At 43.3% G+C, this 27,585-nt stretch overlaps 1 protein-coding gene across 16 annotated transcripts in view; it reads right to left on the bottom strand.

The window, feature by feature from the left end:
* Positions 1–27,585, bottom strand: part of LOC143171885 (transcription factor 4) — a 244,185-nt gene that overhangs the window by 159,477 nt on the left and 57,123 nt on the right. For 15 of the 16 annotated variants that reach the window (XM_076361027.1, XM_076361023.1, XM_076361029.1 and 12 more), the window contains 2 exons: positions 7,502–7,563; positions 4,742–4,838 (listed from right to left, as the gene is read on the bottom strand). The exons of the other annotated variant lie outside the window; for it this stretch is intronic. In XM_076361027.1, the coding sequence (XP_076217142.1) occupies positions 4,742–4,838; positions 7,502–7,563 (159 nt within the window). The remainder of the gene's footprint in view (positions 1–4,741; positions 4,839–7,501; positions 7,564–27,585) is intronic. 16 annotated transcript variants of the gene reach the window in all.

Here is a 27,585-nt window from a genome sequence, read left to right as displayed (position 1 = left end):
TCCACACGTACCTTCACTCCTCCAGCTGCAAAACGGGAACCAAAGCCACCTGACATAACAGAGGTGGTGTGAAAAAGAATTAATGTTCGTGATGTGCCAGACGCTAACTGAGAAAACCAAAAATCTGCCAGGATGAAATGTAATCTCATTTTAGGAAATGTTGAAATCATTCCTGCAGAAGGTTAAAAAAATAATAATCAGGCTGAGTCAGATACACAGCATGGAAAATTTCATCCCAAATGTTTATAGTTTAGCAATTGAAAGCAAGGCCTTATAATGCCGTGTTGGGTACACTTAACTAATCTGCAAAAATTCCAGTTCTACTTATAACAACAGTAACAGAATCAAAGCTGTACGGATTAAAAGCAAATGCCACAGCAATATTCGTACAGAGACAAGTACTATCATAGCATTAAAAATAATATTAAAAATTGGCATGTATACAGAGTACCCAAGGAACTCGGGATGTTTTCCGGACAGTAATTCATCACATCTCACAATATCCCTGCAAAATATATAGCGTGCGTTCTTCAGACAGATAAATAGGAAGGCACATTTGAGCACAAAGACGTTAACAACTTGCCAAGAGTGTGCCGCAGATTGGCAGCCGAGCCGGGCTCCCCAGGAACCCCGGGCACGAGCCCTGCCTCCCGGCACGGCGGGCAGCCCGTGCCGCCCCAGCCCCCCCGGTACCGTGCTGGCACCAGCACCGGCACCGCTCAGTCACTCCAACTGTGAGAAAACGCCACCTTCTCCGAAATAACAATGCTGAGAGGAAAATTATGACTTGGGAGATTTTTAAAAGGAAAAGGGAAGAAACCAGAGGGGAAAGTATTTATTCTGCGATACAAGTACCAGTCTCTGGCAAACACACGCGCCAACCCTCCCAAAAGCACGTCAGGCAAGCAATCGTGTAAGAGCACAACCCAAAGCAGTGCAGCACTGATCGAAAGCAGACAACCGGGAGGGAAGTAAGAGTAAGTCATTGTATCTGCTCTTCATTTTGTGTTTAGCAATAGAAAGAGAAAGTAAACACAAGCAAATATTTTGTCTTCACATACTAGATCACTGACCAACTCCTACAACTATTAAGAGATCTACATTCAGTGACCTTACGTCCTTTTAGAGAGTCTCAAAGTAACATCAGAAATTAAATACTGTCTTCTAGTTGGTAGTGTAGGAACTTTTTCAAAAGGATATATAAAAACACTACTGTGAACACCAGAAATATTACATGCGGAGAGGAGGAGTACACAAACTAGCCGTGCAACAAAGTAAGAGAAGTGCTTTTAATCTTTTCTATTCCCATTTTTCCTACATTCAACAAACTGGGTTAAATCAGCTTTGTAAACCCCAGGGAAAGTTTTCTCCAGCAGCTAGTTTCTCCCTAACCAACACACACCCTCCACTGTGACTGCCTGTCCGGTGGAGGGCGGCCGGTGACCGAAAGCATTCACAACGCTTCACCTTGTGCGGCGTGCCAGGTTACATTCAGGGTGGTTAGAGCACTTTGAAGCAACACAAACCTAAATATTCCTGGTAGGCAAACCGAGGAGAGGAACTGAATTATAATGAACCAGCAGCTGTCACAATATGACCACAGTAACCAAATCAAAATATCAACCACTAACCCAGATGAGATTCAAAGGTCACCACATAAGCCAGCAGCTTTCTTCAGCAGTGCCTGAAACCTCAATCTAATCCTTGCAGTGAAATGCTCCATTAAGCTACAGGGGGCTTAGGAGCAAGTTACTGTGCATTGGTAAATGATTTAATGTGCTAGCAAGATATCCCAAGTAGTAGGATAAGAAACGTTCCCAAAGAGCACAACTGGAAGCAGGAGAGGCGATGAGAAGCGACAGCCAATGTGTCATACCCATCCCAGCTATCTACCCATGCACATTTCATTGCCGGGCCAAATAACTACTCTTCAGATACTCTTAAGAAAACACAAAATACCTAGCAGGGTGGTGGGACTCCAGACATGCACAAAGCAAGCTGTGTTTGAATACATGCGAGCAGCAGTTTGAAGAGCTGAGTAACACATACAGCTCTGCGACTTCTCTCTGCTCCTCCCCACAGGGCTGGCTCCAAAGCCTAACGCACAGGCTCCCTGCTAGACGCTGGACACGTAAAAATGTGTTTTAAAAACAAATATCTGAAAAATAAAATACAATATAAGCCCTCATTTAAGCACAGCCTGTCTGCAAACATTTGTGGTTCACAGGTATGGGGTCAGTAATACCTATTCCCAGTAACAACAAAGCCTTTCTTGCCTGGAAAACCACCTCAAATCAGGAGCAACTCCATTCGAGTCAACAGTATACACCGGTATAAAACCAGTTCAAGTTGTATGATCATCAGGCTCTTTATCAGTTGTCAAGAGAAAGAGGAGCATGGAAAGAAAGCTACAGTGTGGCTCTGCAGGTGCCAGCTGCGTAACACCAGAGTTTACGGGGACCTTTCCCTGGGGGAGTTCGAAGACCTGCCAGGAAAAGGGAAATGATAAAATACATCTGGAGTAACAGGAGTCGGGAGCTGGCAGTCCGGGCGGCCTCCGTCTGAGTAAACAGCACTGCGCATTGTTCATCACCACAATACTTAGATTTCTCCTAAAAATCACAAATACAGACGTGACCAGCGCAGACTGACAGCGGTCTTTGTTAGGGCGATGCTTCACACACGCAGTCCTCCACAGCGGCAGTGTTAGCAACCGCAGCGCCTGTCCCGCTGCCAGTTAAGGGCTTCCATTCCCACACGGCACAGAAACAGACCTCCCGGCCAAGGCCCTCAGACGTGTTTGAGCGGGAAGGAAATGTGCACGCATCCCAGCAGCTATCCCTCCTCCTCCAGAACTAACGCCCCGCGCCCAGGAGCGGAGCAAAACTGGGGAGCGAAGGGCTGCCCCAACAGGACAAGTTAAGAAGAGTCCACTCTAATTATCAGAGAATTATGCTAAAGCACGGTTGCAAAATGCCGTGGGTTGTGGGAGGCAGCTGACGGCCCCGGCAGCACGCACGCGTTAGTGCGCAATAGCACACTTGTCAAAAGCCGTTAGTCACTTGCCATACGCTTGCACACGCATTAATCTGCGTGTGCAGGAACGTCACTGGTCTTATTTCCAGTTGAAGTTACCAAATCTCATAAAAACCAAAAAGTGTCAGGGCACTTCAGGACCACGCGCTGTGAGGACGCTGCCATGCTGCCTGGCTCACGCCCACGGCTGGAGCAGACACCTCCAGTTCAGGTCTGCAGAGCCACGACTGGGTTAGCAGTGGCTGTGCAAACCCCTCTGACGGTGACAAGTGGGACCTTCTAGAAACATCAGGGTTTCCAAAGTTCCTAATCAGTTTTACATGGCTTAATTCTTTAACCAGGTGCCTCTGAACATGCTTTTATAAAACAACTATTTCTTAAGCCAAGTGAAACCAGTATTTTCACTAAGATTGGCAAAAACAATCAGAAGCAGGAATGAGATTCTTCTGTAACCCAAGGGCAGGCAGGAGAGAGAGAGACTTTTAAGTTCTAAAGACTCAAATTAAAGGTTAAACTTGAAAGCACCATGCAGCCCAGTGGGTTTCACAGAAGTGTGTGGCTACTTGCGAAGTGTCTCTGCGCACTACCTAAGCCCCATGGCTTGAGTTAAGAAGGGAGTGTTGAAATTTCCATGCTTTTTTTGGCTTATACTAGACCCTTTAAAACTGTTGTAACCATGTTTTGTACGTGAATACATCGAAATGACTACAAGCTCCAACATTGTCCCATATGTTAAACAACTCACATATTTCCCAATATTAAAAGACAAGGCATATTTTAGGGACTTATATTAGAGCTGAAGAATGATATATCGCAGTTACAGGTCCATGTTTTTTTTGGCTCGCATTCAATCCTTTAAAGCAAAGCATTTGGTTAGTTCATTGACAACTGCAGAAGAAGGGTGTGATCTTGGCCAAGCATAAGCATTACTAATATTTTTACATCATTTATTTACTTTAACCAAACTCATTTATCAACCATAATTAAAGAAAGTAGCTATCATTCACTTACAAATAATTATAGCCTCTCTGCATACTGCTACGGTGTTTGCTGCTAAGCTAAATGATTATTCAGGGGTGTCAAAACTTTCTATCATGGGGTGTGGGGTGGGAGGAGGGTCCTTGCCAAACGCCCCGGGCAAAATCTCACTCCTCTGAAGCAGAATAGGCTGCAACTACCCTCGCCTGAAATCCAGGAGTTTGCAGCTCACAGGTCCCAGCAGGCAGCGATCCATCATGCTCCAAAACAAACAATGGCTTCAGTGTCCCTCACCAGTTATTTATCTGTTCCCTTTTGTGAACATATATTTATCATATTTTCAGAAATGCTTTTCTACTTTAAAAGTCCTGTTCAGAGCACATCCTTATTTTCTCTGCCAACTGGTCACTTCTTTGAAAAGGAAAGGCTGAGCCTGAGGAAACAACCATTTCCCTCTTTCAGCAAATATTGCAGTTACTGCATCAAAAGTCATATCCCTCTCACAGCAAGAAAACACAGTCTGTTCAATAAACATCATCGGTGTACATTTTTGAAATTGCATGATAGCTTAAAAAATAAAAAAAAACCCCCCCATGTTCCCACCCGTATGCCAAGTACAATCAACCCCAAAAATGAGGATGAGGGATTTAAGCCCTCAGAATTTTATTTCTGGTTCGCTTATTCCACTTTCAACAACACGGTCAAGTTAGGAAATTTGATTTCTTACTTTGTATTCTGGAATTGACAAAGGGAGGAGAGAGATTGTCATGCGACCCAAGGTCTCTGCTCGCCATATGATCATAGTGAGTCCCATCTCCATAGTTCTGTTAACAAATCGGGAAAAAACACAATTTTACAAGTTTAAACGGCATTTTTCAAAACCTACACATCCATATTTCCCTTCTAAGTTTTAAGCCACCAATAAGAAATATTGTTCCCTTTATTGTTTTCCCCTATTGATTCTGCTGGAAGTGATGTGTTCCAGACCATTTTTAAAGCTGTTTCAAATTTTTATTTCATTAGTAATTGACTTTGGTTTGCTGTGTGGATAATCCTGAATGGGTGACTGAGATGAGGTTCCTGGAATTTCGTGCTGTGCAATTCAGCATAAAGCCCCCTCTTTAGCATAGAAGTCATCTTGCCCATAACATATGCAAGAACAGCAAAGAAATAATTCTTTTAACATTTTGGTTTTTAAATCTATTTTTACATAGAAATTTGCCACCTTAATCACCTCACTGCTATATACATGCACTGGACTATAAAAATAAATTAGAGTTTTTTTCACAGTGGGTATGGAAAGTTACTTCTCACTGAAAAAATAACCCTGCATAGCGCTCATCCTTTGTGCGTGCAGTTCTGTGCATGGCTAGCAAGCGGCAGAGACCCCCTCCTGCCCAGCACGCCGTGCTGCCCTGTTACCCCTCAGTACTCCTCTGGGGATCAACAGCATCAGACGCTACCCACAGAGTCAAGGACGTATAAAAACCTTGCCAGGATCGGGCCCCTAATTTTTGAAACAGTCTTGGTGCAACCTTCTGCTGTCGGTCACTCGATTAGCAAAATCCTAAATTTAACTACAGATATTGGCCAAGCGCAGCAGTTATGTAATGTTTTGTTTCCTCGGCTCAGAAGAACGCACGAGAAACTAATTCTCCCAATGTGGAAATACCATCATCATTTTACAAAGAAGGAAAGAGAGAGAGAGGTCAGGCTGTCTGCAGAACAACACTGCAAGTTAATGCACAGTCTTGATTGAAACCCCAGAATTCTTCCCAGGCTCGTGCTCTTTTCTTTATATCTCAAAACTTAATTGTACACTCACATTCAAGTTTTTGCATGCATAAATAATTGTGTGTGCAAATTTAGAATTTACTTTTCAAAACATTTTTCCCTCGGAAGCAATACAAGTGTCAAGTAAAAAAAAGGGATAAAAATAAAACTGACAGATGTGAGCAGTAATGACGTAATGGATGCTAAGCAGGATGGAATAAGAAAAGGTATCGGGCTTCCCTCCCTCAGTGGCAGGGCCAGGGTCCCCCCCGCCACGCCATAAATGGGGGACCCCCCTCGGCTGCCCACGGTGTGGTGCAGCGCTGCAGACGTCCACTTAAAACCTCAGCTGGCGTAAGGTCCACCGAGGGCAGGACCTGCCCCAAGGGGAAAGGACAGACCGAGGATGAACAGGGCAACCGCATTTCTCCTTGCCAGACAGACACTCGAGGGCACGGAGCTCCCGGCAGCGCTGCTCGCAAGCCCTGATCCTTCACGTTAATTAGAAAACAATTAAAAAGCAATTTAAACAAACTGTTTAAATAAGGGCATAAGTAAGAGCGAAGCCACTTTTTGCCCAAGATAAGTGTACTTCATGCATTTGCAGGAAGTAAACAGAAATAATCATCTTGGTACTGAAGCACAAGCCGTGCCCAGCCCCGAGGACAGGCAAAGCCGCGATGCTCCGGCTGGGGCGCGGGGCGGCTCGCGAGGACCATCAGCAGGGCTGCCAGCACCGTGCTGCTCGGAAGCGGCAGCGGCTCGGGGCGAACCGCACAGCTGCTCTGCTGGAAATAGCACTTCTTCCCTACCAAAGTAACCAGCGTCCCGATCCTGAGGTGTCTAAAGAATTTGGATAATCGTCCACAGCCACGATCGAAATGACTGAGTCCAGCTGTCTTGCAAATCTCAGCAAATGCTGAGTATTGCCGTGCCAGATAGCGGCTCAGTGTCTGCGTTCCCCGCAGGGGGATCCCACTCTTACGTGGGGAGCACAGGACATGTCCGTGCCCCATCCTCAGCAGTGCCCGGAGCAGAGGTGGGCAGGTGACTGGCAGCCGGGCTACCTGCCCCGGAGCTCGGATGGTGCCAGCAGTCAGGGGGACGTGCTGAAACACCCGGCTGCCAGCCCCTGCCCGAGGAGAAGGCTTTGGAACCCCCTCACCACGTGAGGCACGGAGCAGCTGAGGCGCACTGTGGGAAGGGCAGGGGCACAGCTGCAGGTGGGCAGCCCTGGCGTGGTGGGACAGACCTGGCGGCCCCTCTCCAGCTTCGCTGCCCTGAGCTCAGGCCCTGGGGTGGCCAGCAAGCCCCAGCACGGGGACGAGCGCTGCCCACGGCAGGGGCGCTGGCCCTCTCCTCAGGTTTGGCGACACCCGCAATCCCTAAAAATCCAACTGCAGAAAATGAAACATTCAGCAACAACATTTCTGCTCCACCTGCACTCTGGGTGGTGGTTGATAGGGCCTAGCAAGAAAAAAAAATGGTTAATTAATATTCTCGCTACCTGTTAGAAGTAGCAGAGCAGGTGCCAAATTCAATCATAGGATCAGGTTTGAATGTTAAAAAAAAGGGCAATTTTAAAGAGAAGACAGGCTACAGCCAACTTTGCATGCCCATTTTTCTATGCAATCAGGTGTAAAACTCATATTTAAGATTGTAAATTTACATATGCAGGAAGTCTGGTTTGGGGAAAAAGATTAGATATACTTACCCTGGATGGACTAGGATGTCCTGTATTCCCCCAGGACCCTGAGCTAGTTCTGTCTTCTACATCTAGGGACAAAAAAGTTCTTTAGGCTTTATTGCAATAATTCTTTCCTTTTGTATAGGCACTTTTAAATTAATGTTTCAAATTAATCTCCTGTTGCCTTTAATTAAGAATCAGGCACAGGGCTACTACGATGGTAGTGGCTTCTGACCCACTGCTTAAATTAACTCATTTAAATTCACAGCAGAAATGAACCGGACCCTCAGGAACCTGAGGTTTGAACATAAAAATTACTTCAGTGGCTCAGTGTTTCTCAACACTTTAAAAAGTGACTGCACTGTACCAGTTAAAATCCTATCAAAATCTCCAGCACAAAAACAGGTATTGTCAAACAGTAAAAAGAAAACATAAAACAGACAAAACCTAGAAGTTAAAGTAAGGCACGTTTGGGGTAAACGTACCTCTCGCCACCTCACCTAGGCTTCTACTGCAGAAAAGCATTTACGCAAGTATTTGTATCTCAAGAAGAGAAAAGCACATTCCTAAAGCCAAGCACAGAGGGGGTATTTCTGTCTTTTCCTCTATCGTTTGGCAGAAAATTCACTGCAACCATTGGGTGGGAGACACTCCAGTAGTTTCAGACAGCCCATTTCAGGGTGTTTTAAATCATTTTCCCCCTCCATTTGAGAGGGTATCTCTAGGAATAACACATCCCATCGCACGTGTGCTAGGACGTGGTGAACCCCGTGCCATTTAGGGTACAGACCAAAGAACCAGGACTCCTACAAGTTCCTCTTAACTTTGCGACAAAACACAGGAATGTCTCAGCCTGCCATTTTCTTGTGTGCATTTTATCTGTGCACCGAAGGGACAGCTTGGTAGTCGCCCCAGGAAGGAGAGGTGAGCTTTGCTAGTCAGCCACTGCAGCGTGCTTCCAGATCACTGGATACAAGAGGCTAGCTAGACCGCAACACTACATCTTCCTTGACAAAAATCAGGTTGTAGACACGTTTTGCATATGAACGCTCTCCATGTTTCACAATTCCCAGTATTTCTTCTCTGATGCAACTATTTTTATTCCACTTTCCCCAAGTCTTTCCCAGTATTGTCCATTAACCCAGTTTATTGTTGTTAAAACTTCCTTGTAACACTGAATGTTCTTTCAAATGCGGAGCCTAAAAAAAAAACCAACCCAAAAAAGACTCACACAGTAACTTCTTCCAAAGACACCCCAATGGCAGGGGGCTGTCCCTCTCGGGTACCCTAAGCAGTGACGTGCACCTCCGGGCTGGCCACGCTACTTCCGAGGTTGCGCCAAGCCCAGGAACTCAACTCCGCTGACACTGAAAGCAGAAGACCCTCTGCAGTGCACTCAAGTATGCTGGGATACGCTTGCACAACCGCTGCCATCACGAAACCTTTACTAAAACGAGTTGGGAGTCTCCTGAGACTTTCCACTTGGCTAAAAACTTAATGGCTAAACATAACACCGGTTCAGCGAGGCACTTGCGCACAGGTTTAATGGAAGCCTGTGAATAATTCCACCGAAATCATAGTTCACTCCCCTGTTAATTCAAGTAAATGAGATCACTCGTGCTTAACATTAAGCACATCCTTTAGTACATCAATGGACTGGACCATACTGCTTAAATCCATTACTTTTTTACTTACAGTATGTTAAATATCAGGAAATGTGATTGACATTGATCTATAACAGTATTATTGCACATTTCAGTGCTATTTTCCAACTTACTCCTGTGTGCCCACTAGCATCCTAATGAAATAATAATATTGCTTGCCTTTTGCCATGCACAAACAGTAGCTTTAATCTAATTGGAAAAAAAATACGTATTTGGTCTTGCTGGCTAGAGAAACTTTCTCAGAGTGCTGCCAAAGACTAGGCACATGAGCAGCTCCATTTCCACCTGTGCATTGGTTCATCCAGACTTCTAGGATCGGTGGGGACTTCAGTTGTCTGAGAAACAGATATGGTCATTACCACTTTAAAATACAGGTGCTGTGACCAAAGCTGGTTGATTTCCAAGATTATAAAAAAAAAACCAAAAAAAACCCAAAAAACCCCATACCACACATTTGTATAGTTTAATACTTTCCCCCCAATTACAATTCCTATTATCTCAATAACAGATGAATGTGTTAATAGCACAAGACACTCTTAGGTAAATATTTAATTAAGCTCCAGAAAAAGAAAGAAAATGCGTATCATTTACCTGACGGATCAGATCAACCATTCTATTAGGTTAATTAGGCATATTTTTAAAAATCATTTGTGTTATGTAACAGGCAATTAACTCTGTAGAGCCCCGATCCATTGCCTGCTAAAAATCAGTGGATATTATCCCATTGACTTTGATGGGCATCATCCCACCCTCGAGCATAGCTTCCAAAATCCATCAGCAAGCAGAACAGCTCAGTCCTCGGGAACAGCACCTGGGGGACTGGGCAACAGCTCTGAGCCCACCTCCAGACAGGTGGTAAACCCAGCACCCGCAGGCTCGGCTTCAGCCCCGTCCTGCTCTCAGCCCTCTTGTGCAGACCCACGAGCCCACTCGTGCGCGTGTAAAACAGAGGGTAAAGGACAGAGCAACACCAGCAAAGGGCTCTGCATGGTGCTGCACAGGGCGTCGCCTGGGGAGCTCTGCTTTCATTAACAAGGAGGCGTTATTCACATAGCTCCGTTAGAAACTTCATTTATTAACATACTTACTTTCTGTAAAAGTCAGCTAATCTAAAATAATACATGTTGTCAAGGCCCCTTACACTGGCTCACGGCCAGTGCTAGGAGCAAGATTTACATGCCAATAAAGGTTCTCAGACTGCTATACTGTACATTTTTATTTATGTTTTAAGAATATAGATGCTGTGGTCTTGGGCACGCTAATGCGTCACCTAAAATAACACATTTCAGGGCTGTGTTTTGAGCAGTAATCCTTCTCTTGCACTCAGTACCCGGGAGGGACAGCAGAGAGGGAAGGGGGCATCCCCACATCAGCCCAGGCAAGGGGTGCACTCAGTTGCTGAGCTCTTGCCTTTGGGAGTCCACCACCCAGCTCCAGCTGAGAGTCCACCATCGCGCCTTCAACACATGCTGGGCTGCTACACGCAATTTAACCCACTCGTGGTGCTTCTTTCTGAGTCATCATCTTCAAAAACCTTTTTTTCAGGCACAGGATAGGGGTGCCACGCTCCCGAAAATGCCCAGTACTTTCCAGCAGCACATGGAAATACTGGCTTCATGACCAACTGCTGGACAGTCCCAATGATGTGAAAGGAACCATCTACATGCTTACAGTTAAACGTATGTTTTTGTGGTGAGCTGAATTCCCTCCCAGCTGTCCTTTCTGGCACTCTTTGCTGCGTTATCCCTACCTCTCCCTCGAGCCAAGGGTGCCAATGACCAGAGGGCACTATCAGATGCTTAATATAACACGGGAACAACACATACCCCGGGGCTGGGGTATTCCTCATCTCTGCAAACATCCCAGACCGAGTCCCTGGGCACACCCAATACTAACCCAGCGAGAAAGTCCTGCCTAGGCAGGGGGAAGCACCACCAAGTGGGAAGGACACTCCTGGGCAGGCAGAAGGACAGCTTTTAGGGATGTATCAGGGGAAGACAGACATTAAAGGTATGCAGACATCATTCCACGTACCCAAGCATACTATATCGGGTAGAGATTAGGAGACTAACCTCACAGAATAATTCTGTAAGATTTGCCTAGACTCCAAAATTTTTAGCCATCTCAAATTTGGCTGAACATTCCTCACTCTTTACCTTGCTTTAAATCTGAGCCCATATAATGCTCAAGTTCTTCCACCAAAGTTAAAAGTTCTGGACTCTGATGAGAAAATGACAAGCAAGGGCTCTTGTGCCTTATCTTCAGGGGTCGCGTCTTAGCTTTCGACCAATTTTCTTTGTATTTAGACTTAAATGTGCAAACTACACTATATTACTCTGCAAAACATCAATGAGAAGGCTTAATTAAGTAACACTGACAGATAAATCCATTTCTTTCGCAGTAATCAAATCAAAGCAGGTTGACATAACACAGGAACTTAATACAGTTATTCCCTTGTAATTGGAAAAAGGCCCTTTACTTCTCATTAAAGCAATCTTCTGGGTATTGGCATAATAAGAAGGCTCAGGGCTTTAATACTGCCCTATAAAAGCCCCAAGATACAGACCCCTTAAGCAAACATGCCAGATTATCTAATTCCTTGATCATAGTGGAACATGTAGTTATTGTTTTAAACTACTAATTCTTTATCTCAGCTACAGACAAAAAGAAGGAAGTCAGTCTAAAACACGTATCATGAAGCTCTATAAAAATGCAAGCTCTAGCTGGGGAAAAAGATGCATTTTCAAAAATACCCTAGATCTTCAGCTGGGAAATTGAGAGCTTAGCAAGATGAAAATTGTTCTTGGACATAAACAGTTATAAAGACCAATAAAATACAGTTTTATTGCATTTGTGAATTTGCTGGAAAATATTTTTTCAATGGAAGCAGAGCTGGCCAAAGCCTTCCGCTGTTGCTGTGTTGGTACCATGGCGGTCTCCCACTGCCCCCACTATCACCATGCAGAAGGCAGCAACTGCCTGCAAACCCTCAAAGAGGCTCAACAACTTCTTCAGCCTGTGAGCAGATTCGGAGTGTCACCGGAGCGGGTTCAGCACCCGCATGATGGCTTATGCCGTGCATGGAGCTCTCAGCCGTTCCGTGTGCCTGTGGCCATGAAGGGGTCATGTGGTGGGGTACAACACCAGAGTGCTCGATGAACAGATGGGCGTCTGCACCTTGCATGCATGCTCCTTGTCTCTTTTCATCTAGCTTACAAGTATTCTCTTAGTGTGATCCAGTGAGCTATCAACAGCCAAAAGCCAGCTAACTTCTGTCCGCCTCGAACCAGCCCTCAAATCAACAGCACTTCTCCCTCGGCAGAAAAGAAAAAAAAACTCACTAATTACTACCTAGTTAATCTACCCTAGTTTACTAACAATTTAGTATGACAGATATTGTAAGAAGGTTTGTAAGCTCCTAAACCTAATTCCAGAAATTTATTATGTACCCTGTAAGTACTGCCACTTAGGTAATTAGGACAGTGAAACCCTAATGACACCAAAGTCAATGCAAAATTCTCCAGTGACTTATTCTCAGAGCTTGGATTTATCCCAGAGTGCATAAACTTGAACACATATGTAATTTTCTCCAGAATCTGGCTCCTGTAAATTAACCTCACTTAATCACAGGCATTAGGCAATGTGACATTACAAAGAGCAAATCATCACAGACAGATTTGGTCAGTTTTTCAGAACGCGATTCATACACGATTAATACAGTGTGATTTAAAAACTAAAGCTTCACTCAGCATCTCAGAAGTTCTATCTAAAAGAAGTAAAACCGGCATTTAAACGGAGTCAAACCACTCTGAGCATTTTAAGCAAAGAACCTGGAAAAAGCATATTCAACCGAATCTAGAAGAGATGTTCAGTGCTGTAGACTGATTGGCTGGATTCAAATCATGTTACCTCTATTAATGCTCTGGGGAAAAAAGAATTGCAATCCACATTGATTACACCTCTGTGTTGGAAGGTACTGCAACTTCAGAGAGGCCACTAATGCTTAAGGATGCAGGGAGAAATCCAGACCACTGATTTTGGGGCCAAAAGCTGCACTTATGCAGAGGAACAAGTTCCAGAAAGCCTCCAGTTGAGCAGCCACCTAACCCTGAAAGTACTTTTCAGCAGCCTTCAGAGTTCTGCTTCTTGCACCAAGGTTCCCTTGACATCTAAAAGAAGGAGGGATGCCTTGGGAGCCACCGAGCCAGGCACGAGGCTCCAAGACCCTCCATCAGCAAGGCTGAGATATGCTCGCACTCTGCCCATCCTTCCTGGTGCTCCCTATCTGCTAAGTAGGCTCCAAATGTGCCCGGCAAATACAGACAGGACTGAATTCAGCAAAAGCACAGCAGATAACATCATGGTCCACCACAAGTGTTGAGGTCTGAGCACTCCAGCATGCAGGCGATGGCTATTACACCTCCACCACCACCCGCGCTTTACAGAAGCATCAGCCTGATCATTAGGTGTCTTTAAACAGCCTCCATGCTCAGGATCTCAACTGAATAAAGTTGCTTAATACGCACCTCCCAGCTCCAGAAAAGGAAAAAGTTCAGAATTAGGTGACCTAAAGGGCAACTTATTGCCTAATGTATGTAATTTCAAATTGTTTTCACGGTAGGCCACCGGCTCTGATACGCTGTGTGACACTCTCAGGCCAACACCTACTTTATTTCAAGGGGCTGTGATGCATAAAATGGAGGCACCATGCAAGGCTACTTGACCTTGGTCATAATGCCCAGTCCCTTGAACTTTCTTTGGTAAAAGTCTCATTGAATCCCTTGAGGTGCTCCCAAACAGAGACTTTAGAATTAGAAAATTAGTATTTTTTTCTGGAAAAACACCCAAACCCAGAAAAAAAACAAAACAAACTCCTCTTTGCAGGAATAATCCAAACAAATACTTGGGAAATCATCCAAGACTGTAGCAATAACACAGGACAATAAAGTAGATGACTCTGGAATATAATTTTGTTTGAAACTCCCACCACCTCCAATAACAAATTTGGGCACACACATAAAATCTTAAAATCACAGGCTAGGAAATTATATTCTCATGCTTTACTCTGGTAACCAGCAACACAGATATCACAGGCGTTTTGCTCGGGGGGGGGGGGGGGGGGGGGGGGGGGGGGGCTGAGAAAAAGAAGAAAGACGACTCAGAGTAGCAAAAGTAACTAAGAACTTAAGAACTGTTTAAAAAAAAAAAGAGGTACCATCTGAAAAATGATACATATGAAAAACCCATGTAAAAAGAAGTATGCACCTGGTGTTAGACACAGTAACAGCAGTCTAGCAACTAGGTGAGATAATAGAAGAAAGAAGAGCACAGTGGTGGATCTTATTAATTTTGTAGCAAATTTGATTAGGAATGTTGATTTATCCGCCATTCATACATACATGGTGCTTAACCACGCGTCATACGGGAGCAAGCTTCCCGCTGGAGCGATGGGAGCGGAGGTTGGGATTTGCACCAGGAGAGCGTTTCTGGTTCCCACCATCGGTCTGAGCAGTATTTTGAGCAATTTTGTGGGAAAATAGGCATTCAGCTAACATCGTACTCAATCTGGTATTATTCGAGCAGGGGACTGAGGATGTTTATTAAAGCACACAGATCACTACCCCAACCTTTCCACATAAAACCCGAGCACACTCACTAGCTCTCGCCATACGATATGATGCTTTCTAGAGTGTGAAGGTGTTTCATGGTGCACTCCAAGAACGTAAGCTTCACTCCACCCTTCCAGCACCATCATCCCAGCACATGTACAAACACACAAATGAAGTAACCTGACCACTATGCTCATGAGAGTAAGTAGGAGAAGCATACAACTGTAAATACATATGATTTTTTTTTTAGATGTTCAAATAGTAAAGTGAGTAGAAAGGGCAAATTCAGTTTTCATTGGCTAAACCTCCTTGCTATGAAAAGACAGGGGTAAAATTCTACTTCTGTGAGAGTTTTCCATTTGATTTCAATTAAAGACTAAAACGTCGTCTCTAGTATTTGCGTTCCCTTAACTCAGAATAAACAATACTTCACATTTAAAACAGCAACATTCAGAAAAGCAGCACAATCAAAATCATGACATTTAACGAATGCAGTAACACAAGTGCTGAGCGAGCAGCCCGTACTCAGAAGCGTGCCTGTGAAAAATCTGGCCTTTATCTACCAGCTTCAGAGCAAGAAATACAGAATTATGTTTCTTTAACTTTACTTTAACTCAGTTCTAGGCCATATTCTTTTAAAGGATCTGAATAAACTACATATCAAGCCAAAGATAATTCTTGAAGAATGGTCATTTCATGTGCATAAGTGCAAAATAATATTTATTGATATAATTATTTGGTCTTTGTGGCTCTGAAATAGAACTGCACTACTATAATTCCGAAATACTATTGGAAAATATTTTAACATACAAGAGCATTAAAACGCTTAAATTGATGACTTTGTTTCGTGAGTAACTAGAACATATATTTCAGAGAAGCCAAGTGTTGTGTTCCTGAATTTACCTATACAGCAAATGGGATCAGTTGTGGAAGACCAGAGTGAAAGGCAAATCTTCCAAATGCTCATTGGTGAACTCCGAGTCAAATTATTTAAGATGACCTTCCAAAGAAGAAAGGTAATATACTGTAGTCAAAACAAATACATTTGCTTAACCTCCCCGAAAATGCCGTCATGTGTTTGCACTGGGAAAAGATGCCAAGGAAAATGGTGGTTCCTTCCCAGCACTTGACTCCTGCACACGAAGAGTGGGCGTCTTCTGGACACCGTGCTCCTGTCAGGCAAGCCTTTCTGCTTCAGTGCAAGGGTAGCTGGTGACACTCACCGGCCTGCCATCCATCACAGGCCAGTGCAGGTGCCCTGGCAGTCCTTCCCAGCCTTGACCCCTGTAAGTCTCCCAAGCCTTCACACCCTGCACACACATCTCACCCATCCACGCCTGGTTGCACAGAGGGCTGCGATTCAGAGATGGATACAGAAAGTCTAGCTTCTCCAGAAGTAAACAGCTGAAGGGCAGATAAAGAGGTAACTGGAGGAAACCTAACAAGGTCCAAGCCTTCGTCCACCAGAGGACTGGCCAAGCAAGGGCTCCTGGTTCAGACCGTCATTTCATTTGTACCATCATAAAATCAGGGTACCGTGTTGTTACACACTGTGCTCTCCCCAGCAGACAATCAGAGGGCACAGAAGACACCAGAAGGACTGCAAAGGAAAATCCAGCTGTGAAGCTGCTACAGAAACATGGCACAGGAACATGGAGAAGAGTAACCAAGCCAGCTAAGAGGAGCAGGAGTGACAACTGAGGAGGACAGGAGGAGGTAGCCCATGCTTACTGAGGAAAGGGTGCTCAGAGCTATGAAAACCCCTCCCTGGACTGGCTTTTATGGTACCAGTTTGGGTGACGGAGGAGAACAAAAGGACGCACCCCACCCTTGTCAGCAGCAGATGACAAGAGTGGTTTGTGTTAGAGGAAAAGCTAGACCCTGTTTTCTACTTCATTAGCTCAAAAAAGCTGATGGCAGTTCTGCTCCTGGCACACTGGGTGCTCCTTCACAGACTGGGACAGACTGGGTTAGTGGGGTGGGTCTGGGATATGGGCTGATCCCTGAGGGGTCCTCAACACCGAGGTCTTTGAAGAAAGTTGTGTGGAGAAAGAGATAACAGAAAGGGTGTGGATTACAAAACATCAGCTGCTTTTTTTAATAATTTTAACACAGAGAATCAAAGATAGTCTTATACGCTAAAAATATAATATATACAAAAATACAAAAAATACGCCAAAACACTAAATGTGTGTGGCAAGCAGTGGTCTGTTTGCAAAACAGGCATTTCACTTCCACAGTAATTCAGCCAGTATATCTTTACCTGCATCAGTAAATTCTTTTATGCCAACCCCAAGTACTTCCCCAGAAGAGACTGCCAACTGTGTTGATTTGCTGACATGATCTAAAATACACAGAACAGTAAATGGAGAAAGACAAACATCTTCAGATTTGAATTTTATCTTCAAGGAAAAAAAAATAGTATATTAAATAGTATATTAACCAATGAAAGTAATTTTATATAGGATTTAATAGTCAAAATATCCTCAAATGAGAAGGAAAAGGACCAAGATCTCTACATGAAAGAGACTTTTTGTACACACGCCATACTAACACACAATTAGCATTTCTCACTGTATGAATTACAGTTGTGTCAAAAATGAAAAGGGTGGGAAAAATCCTAGACTCTCATTATAATTATCATACTTAGACAGGTACAATAAACATACTTCGGCATTGCTATTTCCTCTTTGAGCTCTGAAGCACCTTACAAACAGTACGTCAGATACTGCTAATACAAATTAAGTGAAACACACCCATTTTGTGGATTGAGACCTTTTCTGCTGTTTTGTTTTTCAAAAGAATTTTTTTCCCCCCCTCAAAGTATTATTTTATTTAGTTCTTAAAAAACAAGTGAGCTCAACAAAAAATGACAAAATACAGAAGGAGGCCTAAAGAGCAGTAGATCAAGGGAAGAATAAGTTAGTAACCCGGACATTTGGTAAGCTAAAGGATTGGCAAATTTAAAATGCACATCCATTGATGCAATCTTTTTTGAAGATTTTGATCTAAATATAATCAGGACATGATAAAAAAATAGACAGGGAGGTGATCTGGAAGAAGGGCAGTACGAAGCTTGAAGGTGACAGAAGTAGTCAAGGACTGACTTCATCGAGAGAAAGGAGCCAGGAGATGGAGTCACAAACAAAAGCACAGACTGCGACGGGCCACGGAAACCGGTGAGGAAAACTTAAATATGACATGGGAAACAGGAGGAAGACAACAAAGGGATTTATGAGGAATCAAACGTGGTTTTAGTATCAGACAATAGAGGGGATGTTGACAGACTGCAGGCACAGGATGGGGAGAAGTTGCACCAAGTTCAGGCAACAGTTCGGGCTTGAACAAGGAAAGAGGAATAGACAAACTGTGAATCCATGCACCTCCAGCATGAGGGGAGCTGCATATAATTATCCTTTCCGTGACAGCAATGTAAAGAAAGCACAGATTCAAAACGGGAAATTTCTACTACTTATTTGATAAACAATTTACTATTGGTTTGCTCAAGGGATTAGATACAAAGCTTTAGGTTTTGGGTTTTTTTTTTTTTTCCCAAAGAAGCAGGACCAGCTGCCAGATATATACAATACACTTCAATCACTTCTGTTAAAGCCACAAATAATTGGAAAATTCATTTGAATCAGATGGTCATTTTATTTTCTGCCTGAATTTCCAAAGTCTATACAAATATCCACAGAGAGTCTGAGGCACCACTTGACAGCATTTGCTATAAAACGTCAACAGCGTAAACAAATCTAAACTCTTCTCAATCTTAATACTCATAACAAAGAATTGCATTGTCCTGCTGTCGGATGAGGTCATAAAACCTCACATTGTATTTAGTAGAGTTACATAAGCTATTTTCTATCACGCTTATGACAGACTTTGTGCTTGTAAGGACAGATGACTCACATATCCATTCCATTTGCGTAACTCTAGCATTTAACCAGTTTTTAGCAGATCTGCTAGAACTGTAAGAAAAAGTTTAAGGTTCTAGTTATATTGCCCTTTCCGGCTTATCAGGTTACTGAAGGTTTGATTTTGTTCCGGTTTTGGATAGTTTGGGGATAGGAAGTGCTGTGGGAGAAGAGTTTCCTGAGCAAAATGAGTCTTTTTTTATTTTTTTTTAACCTGAGAGGAGATAAGAGTTTAGTAGGAAAGCATCTGTTTCTCAGAACTCTTTCAGTTATAAAATGAATGTGGGTTATAAACTGTGGTTATCTAATTAATTTACTGTATATTCATATACAGTCTCTATTAATGTTGAAGTACTTGATTTTTACTTGAACCCAATAACGTAGAGCACTCCAAAGTTATGATAATTAATCACACTGCTCTAAGAAAAGTGCATACTTTCTACACCATAACCTAAAAATAAGTAAGGACAGATTTACTTAAACTCTCCTTGCATAACAGATTATGAAGGTCTCGGTACGAAGCAAATGGACATTTCAGTTCCAAACTAGTAATTCCAAAAAGCGATGGTAGAAGCTTTGATTAAAGCCTACCTAAAGCCAGGCCACTTACGATAAGATGGCTAATTAGGAGACAATTGGGGACTTCCAGGAGGGCTCATTATAGACCCTCATTCTTCTCCACCGCTAACTTCTACACCACTTGTTTCCTCCTTTCTATCTGCCCACTTCTCCTGTGGCAGCACCCCGATACCCCTTTGCGCCACGCAATCCCTCCAGCACTCTCCCGGTTACAGCCCCGCGCAGCCACAGCTCCTCCGGACCCCACGGCACACCACGCGCATCTCAAAGGACCGCAAGCAAAAAGGACAGAGGGGTTGTATCCATACCCTTAAGTATCATTGTCACATAGACTGTCCGTTGTCTTCTCTTGCAAACAAGAATTAAACTATGCCTCACCCACCCGCCCTGCCCAATCTGCCCACCAAGCATCTCTGAAGACCTCTGCTTCCCAAGGCTGCTGTGGAACACTCGGATGCTCATCTCAGCTACGTAGCACTGAGAAGGGCTAGTGACACCGAGAGTCAAAGGTTACCTTCTTATTTTAACATTCGCTTTGTTCCCTTTCTGGGAGAAATCTGCATTGAGCTTCTAAATAAATAAATTCTCAAATTTTTTTTTTTGCACGTGTTTGTGTAGTCTAAGAAAATATGAGCTTTATAAGGAAAATCTGAATGCAGCTAGAACATTCTGATTTTATGAGATATACAACCACGTGATAAGACATACTACAAACATAACACGTTTACATGTGGAAGAGAAAATCACTGCAGAAATCCAACTTAGGCACCCAACACCAAATGAATAATGTCATATTTAATCACCTTCAATGATTTTTTTTTTTGACACCAAGTCTCTACAAGTGCCACTAGTCAGATATACAGATGAAATTTTTTAGAAAGTTATGTATACTTATACAACAACACTCCAGAAGCGTGTTGTATGAATGAGAAACGTTACGCTTCAGATGCGGCATCATTTAGAGAAAATACTGTCATACAGGTAAAGGTACTCAAATACTCCAGGTAACAGAGCAGAACACGTCCCAGCTTCAAAGCCACCCCTCTCCTGCTCCCGGAAAGTCATGCCTAACGCTATCGTTAGGTGAAGCATTGGTCACTGAAGTGTTTTCCAGAAGGAAAGGCACCCGCAGCAGCCCCGGCCCCAGCCAGGCGAGGCAGAGCAGCGCCCGCAGCAGGTGGGTCTGGGCTTTACTTCAGTTGAGCGGCCACTTTTTCTGCCAGCGCATCAGTAATACCACGATATGTAGTTTACTGGGCCATGAAGTATTAGGAAACCCTGTGCTTTAGTAATTAAAGCTAGATAATTCATTCCTAAGGTTTGTATCCTTAGCATTAACTCCCTGCACAAGGACCCCAAATCCTTTTGGCAACGCAGAGACATGCACAGAGAACACGCGAGCAGAGAGCGCAACGACTGCACAGCACACTCTGCACCGTGTCTGGACACGGCATGTGGGCGAAACCAGAGCAGTTACTCAGTCTTTCCTCTACACTCCAGCAGAGGATTTTTTTCCTGCAGCTTACTGCGAAGTACGTGGTCCAGTATTGTTGTCAGTGACGCAGTGTTTAAAATGCTGGATTTAATGTAACTCTTAATTAACAAAAACAATATACGAGGAGTTTGATTTAAAAGGAGCGCCTCTCTCACAAATTGCTAAAATAAGCTGAATAATGGTATGGAATAGCATTTAATAATTTGCTACCCAGTTACACTGCATTAGTAATCTCATTAACAGTTGGCAGCAATGCTACAATATATCACGACAATCTGGGGAGGGCACCAGGGCTCCCACAAGGCAAGGGAAAAGAACAACCAGGTTAATGCTCTGCTCATATACATCAAGGAGATTTCTGGAATAAGTCAGTCCAAGAATTTATAGCATCATGTAGACAACGGCACATTTAGCACACGGTAGGTACTCTCACAAAAAACTACCTGTCCCGATTTGAAAAGAAAAAAATGCCTGAAAAATACGTTCTTAAACTTGATGTAGGCAATTTAACCACACAATTTTATGTTTAAATATAAGTATAGAAGAGACCCACTGCCTCCAGCAGAAACCGGGGGAAGAAGCGGGAAGATGGCCATTTTCAAAATTAGGTAATATGTTTAGGTGCTGAAATACCTCATTAAAAACTTAATCCAGGCACCCTCAGTTTAATCCAGGAACTTCTATAAAAACCAGGGTCCTGGCATCTAAATAGGACTGGATGAAATCTGACACAGAAGAGCTCGGTCTGGGACAACTTTATGGAAAGTGTAACTGAACTGGAGACCTAATTCTGCAAACCAACTGCGCAGAAAGATTGATGGTGAAGGCACTACAAGAACAGGGCTTTTTCCTATATGTTTTTGAGTGATGAATAACAATAAGAAAAAGGTTAGTATTTGTTTTCACTCGTGTGCAGTTTTGCTGTGACTTAAACTGTCCCTAACTACTAACTGTTAAAGTTGACTAGTGGCTTTGAGGTTGTAAAAGCAAATAAATGAAACTCGCAATTATTGGAAGCAAATCCAGTGGGCTTAATTTCTCTCTTCTCTGCCTGCAAAATCTCAAAGCAGAATTTAGCTCTAAATACTGTCAAAACCTGGGGGAAAGGGGTTAATTTTTCGCCCCTCTGTGCTGGCTGCGAAGCCGCAGGAGCATTGCCATTTTGAAGTGCCACGCTCAGCGTTGCAAGGCTGGAGGGTCTCGGGCCATGCCTGGCCGCTGCCAGCTGCAGGGCCGTGGGGCTGGGGGGCAGGAGCTGTCACCACACCATCCCCACGTCGTCTTCCCCGCGGGTCCGTTAGCAGCTGGCACAAGGCAGAGCTGCAGCAGGGCTGGGCAAGTCCTCAGCGCACGGTGGTGGCACCGAACCCACCAGCCAGAGCCCATGAACTTCCCCTCTGCTTTGCTTCGCTCATCTTCTAACCCATTTCTGCAGCTTCCCCCTCCGTTATGAATCACCACTCCTTCAGCAGGAGCATTGCCGTGTGACTCATGGGGTGAAGGCTGGCTTCTTGCTTCATTAAAAAGAAGGAAAAAAATAAATAAATTCAAGCATTAAAAAAATGCAAACTTCTTTTTCGCTTACGGGTGGGGAATAAATTCAGCGATCAGCTCGTTCCCTTTGAATGGACAGCTCAGAATCAGGAGTGCATCTGTTAGAGCTGTTTCTGTATACACTTCAACATGATGCTGTTATCTAAACCACATTTTTTACAGACCACACCAGCAGCTGGGTTTTGTACCTCTCTGGCCAGTACATGACTGGTTAATTCCCAATATTTATGTTTCTTGGAAACAGAAAGATTAGCGAGGAATGTGTAACTGGAAAAAGTTGAGGTAAAAAAAAAAGAAAGAAAAAACAACCAAAAAACAACCCCCACTAGTCCAGCTCATCCTCCAACTGGCTGTTGCAAAAGTCACAAATTACACCAACTGCAGTGAATAAAAGATACCGTCCTGATTGCAAACCATACAAATCTGATGAAAGGGAAATCAAACGTAAACAGAAGAAAAATATCTAATGAAACTAAAGGACGTTTTCTGCTAAACTTGTAGTCTTTGGAGAACAGCGCTTTAATTTAAGCCTATTTCAGAATGACTTCATCTATATGAAAATTACATTAAAACTACCCTAGATGTATTTGCATTTAAAGTGTACTATGACAGCCCTTAGCAAACACTTTCTATTTACTGGACACTTGCTATCGTAAGACAATCCATATGTTTCTGGGCAAAGAATACCAACCGACGAGGGAAAAAAAATCAGAAATCAATTCTACAGAAATTTTAAGTGATCTATTACACTGTAGTGCAGAAGGATTTTCAAAGCAAAGTGAGTTTATTGTATTTTCAAGGACATGCTGTGACTTCACCCGGCTTAATCCACCCAGTTTAAGGCAGCCTTCGGTGATAAAGATAAACCACTGGTAAAAGGTTTGTGATGGCAAGCTACTGGCACTTGTGCCACGTTTGGCCCTGGTACAGATTTGGGCTTGTAGCAACCACCGCCATCCCCAAAGCCTTTTAAAATTCATTTGACATCCGTTCGTTAAAGCTTAAATTTGAATAGGATTAATTCGATGGCCAAGAAGGGGCTCTAGACAGGTAGTTATCTCAACAAACTGCCTAAGCATGGGTATATTTTCTTTCCACTCTTTCACTCTCGGACTTGAATTTACAAGGAGAGAGAGAAAGGGATTGAGAGACCTCAGCCCCAGGTGTGTCCTCTCTCCAACGGCCATCAGCATGCAAGATTTCACATTTAATTTTCAATGTTGCAATTCTCCACAACTCTCACAGCTGGGAAACACGAACCCCAAAAGCCTAGAATCTGCATGCCCCAATTATTTCACTGTCCTGGCTAAAAGAGATCCTCACTGCAGCAGGTGCAGATACACCTTGTACAAAAAAAAAAGAACGGCTCGTTCTTATACTTAAAGAGGCATTTCCAAGTTTTCCCGCGGAGCAGCCCCAGATGCTGCCCTGCCCTGCTCTCCTGGGGACCCGGCCAGCTGCTGGAGTCCCCAGAGGGACACGGTCACTCCCCCTCCGGGGATACATCCCAACCCCTCGAGGTCCCGGTGCTCCAGCCCGCTTTCTGTTCTTCCCTGAGCTGCCTGTTCGCACACGCGGCGCACTGTGCTGTGTCTTTCAACACGAGTAAAACAGGGAAGAAGCAATGAACGCACACGGGAGCCCCGCGATGAGCTTTCCCATGCACGTAAGGAAGCTCGGGTTCCTGAAGAGCCAGCCCTGTTAAAAGCCACCAAATAAAGCATTTACATTTAACTATCGCATAAGTGTTCTGAGCATGCCAAAATACAATGCGTTCATGCTCAACGCTTTTCTGAGATTTGGCATTATTTGTAATGTTACAATACTACTAAAAACATAAATCTCTGTTTTTCTCCCCAGAATGCATATTTCCAAAGTTTCCAGGAAAGCTTTTTAGGCTTCCCTTGATCTTTGAGGAAATGACTCCTACCCTTCCTCATGCACCTGTTCTGAAGCTGCTCACACACCCCTTATGAAAAGCCATAGAGATCCAGTAATAGATATTAATAAAATGGTTTCAAGCACCTGACTTGAAAGAGATTGAACAAAAGCATTCCATCATTGGTCAAGAATCATCTTTTCTGTCTTTTATCATTACACGCTGATGCAGTGGGCTAGATTTTGCTTGGGCTGAAAACCCCTCCTTTCTCAAATACATGCGAGTTCAACCAAAAGTTGATGCAGGAATTACGTCACATCACACATTACTGAACCCAAATAGCTTAACTCATGATTGGTTAAAAATGAAGCTTACTTTCTTTGCTTTCTCTGTTTTCTTTAGTTTTTATGGTGCACTAAGCTCAGCTCTTTTTTTTTTTTTTTTTTTGCTTTTCACTGCAAGCAAATGTTAGAGATTTCCTTTTGGTTAAGAAGAAAAAAAAAAACAAATGCCAAGATGATTGCATTGTTTTTCCCCTGGCCAAATTGAACGCCAAATATTGAGTCTCATGGTGCAATGTCAAATTGGCAACACTGCACAGGAGGATCATAATGCTCTCTGTTGACTTAAAAAACCCTGTTGTTCCCTTTCCACTGTTTATACCTTCTCAGGTCCAGATCACGCTAATAATTAGGCACTTCATGAAGAAGAAATTCCAGGTAACTGCCCTGTGGCTATAAGGCATCACAGAACATGTCCAGTGAGAATTACGTATTTTGTCCCAAATCTTAATATACACTATATGCAGAAAGAACTAAATATGAGAACATCCACAAATAAAAAAATATCTGTTTAAAGGCTTTAAAAAAAAAAAAAAACCACTCCCTTGATGCGAGAGCTGCATTTTAAACATTTCCTGCAACATCACATCAGTTAAGTTTTAAACCAACATTTACTGGTTCAACTCACCAGCATGTCTCCCAGTTAAACCAAAACACTTTACCAATGGAAAAGAAAATGCATGTGCGATCATATGCCTCTTCAAAAGAAGGGATAAATAATATAGGTATATGTATTTATCAGGTGAGTACATTTCGAGAGAAAAAAAAAAGAAGAGAAGGAGCAAAGGACTACATTTCATGGCTTTTTCACTATTTAATATTTACACAAGGAAAAGTCTATTTGTCTTCAACGATGCCACAAATTACTGACAATGCATTTAGATTTGGGCATTATGTAGCAAAAATAAATGCCTTTTTCTTATTCCAAGCTGTGTAAAAATCAATCAAACATTACACCCTTGGAGTTTGTTCAGGGACTTTAAAATAGGCAAGCAGAAGAGGAACAGCAACTTTTAAACATCGTATCGCTGCTGTACCATCACTGTAACTGAAACTTCCCTGCCGCCACGCAGTAAGCCTTTCTCCACAAAATGAATACAATGCACTTGCAACATCCAGACAAGGGAACAGCACAGTCAGGTTACGATGACAACTGAATCGGATGTGTAACGCTTTAAGTGTCTACTAACTAATTCTGCATTGTAATAGAAAAGCTTAAAAAAAAAAGCATAACATCCACATGAATGCCAAAATTAATTCATTATGATCAGTACTACCACAGCGAACACCAAATTAATTCATCACTGCAGAATACACAAAGCACTACCCACTCATTATACTTACTGACGAAAAATAAAAGGATGCCTATCCTCAGCAGATACAACGTAGGTGGTCACAGGTACGGCTGACCACAGGTACAGCGACTTGCTCACTCGCAAGGAATCCATCCCTTATGCACAGCGTCCATCCATCTGCACCTGGCACACGGTGCCGTTTTTAAACACGGGCTCTGAGCACCGGTCAGCCTCCGCCAGCTGAGGAACAGGGCTACCTTCAACACACAGCACGCACTCGCTTCCCCGGTATACAAGAAACCACTAATGAAACCTCCTTTCTTCAAACCGGATGATTTCATTAATTTTCTCAAGGCTTTTTGTTCTTCTTGCAGGATAATAATGAATACCAAATATACGTGCAAAACCTCTTCAACTCTTCAATATCTGCCCTGCATAGCTTCTTGTATCAAACACGTTCAGACTGCTAGGCCCTTTCAACTGGACTCTTTCGAGGCACCGTAAAACTCAACTGTATTTGATAAAATGGAAGTTTGAGAAATTCTTTGTCACTTTTGGAAGACTTCCACTCTTCCACAAACAGCTGAGGCACGACTGCAAACCTTGAAGCTTTTGCTAGGGATAACTTACATAATGGCAGCATTTGATTTTGAACTGAAAGATCACCGAGCGAGGGTCTCTTGAAGCCGCATTCATCTCCTACCTTCTGAGGCTCTGCCCTTTGCTCATGCAGCATCTGCTATTTTTCAGCCTGACCATATGCTCATAAGAAACTTACAGGGCTCCCTGTCTCTTGCTGTTCCTGAGAAGGCCACAGTTCCTTTGCAAGGAACTCATTAAAAAGAAAAAAATTTTAAAAACTACCTGTAAGGGAAGGATGGAAACCGTTTCAGCGTCCCATCCTCCTTGCTGGACTTGAGGCCCAGTTGCCCACACTAAGGGAAACCGCTCCTGTGAACACCAGGGGAAGCGGAGGCTGCTGCAGGGAACGACTCCAAAAGGAGACGTTTCAGTGCATCGTTGGAAATCCTGTCTATAGATCATCATTCTAAGTCATCTTTCTAAGGACTTTGGAGAACGCTGCTGAGAATTAAACCTGGGAAAGAGTCCATGGCTTTCCGAAAGGTGTTTTTAGTAAATTCTGTAGTTTTTCATCTGATGGGTCATTAAGAAAGAAATCGTCCTTAAAGGTATCCTTTGAAATGAAGTTACAGCATTTAGAACTGCAGAGATGTGAAACCAAGTAAGTTATGTCCCTCCACCAAGCAAGCATATATTCAGCAGTGTCTTACTGGAGTGTGCTATACCACTCTGATGAAATATTTCTTCCTGTTACATACCTTAACACTACTGAGTGAAAAACAACCACAAGCTCAAGAGATGGAAATTTTACACCCACCATGTCTAGATACAAGTTCCTCTCAGGACATCCTGCCTCCCTCTTAGCTATTGAATTTGTTAATAGAAGGGTTTTTCCAGCAGAATTTGGGGGAGAATTTTCATCCTTCCTCCCCCTCTCTCCCTTCTTCCCTTTATAGCATTTCACTAAGCAAGAGAGCAAGAACCCAGACATCACTCCCAAACCAAACCTGGATATCTTCAATGGTAGCAATGCCAGCTAAGCTTCCATTTTAGAAGAACTGATTTAAAAACCAGAGCATTATGTCCTTTAGAGGATCCAAAGATTATTTTCAGAAGTGCTGATAACAAGCAGACGCTCGTTGAAAAGACCATTGCAGTGGAACTGTGTGCTAGTTCATTTCAGCACATCCTGTTTA

Source organism: Aptenodytes patagonicus, chromosome W (genome assembly GCF_965638725.1).
Source record: "Aptenodytes patagonicus chromosome W, bAptPat1.pri.cur, whole genome shotgun sequence".
Classification (NCBI taxonomy): domain Eukaryota; kingdom Metazoa; phylum Chordata; class Aves; order Sphenisciformes; family Spheniscidae; genus Aptenodytes; species Aptenodytes patagonicus.
This window is presented reverse-complemented; position numbering and strand designations above follow the sequence as displayed.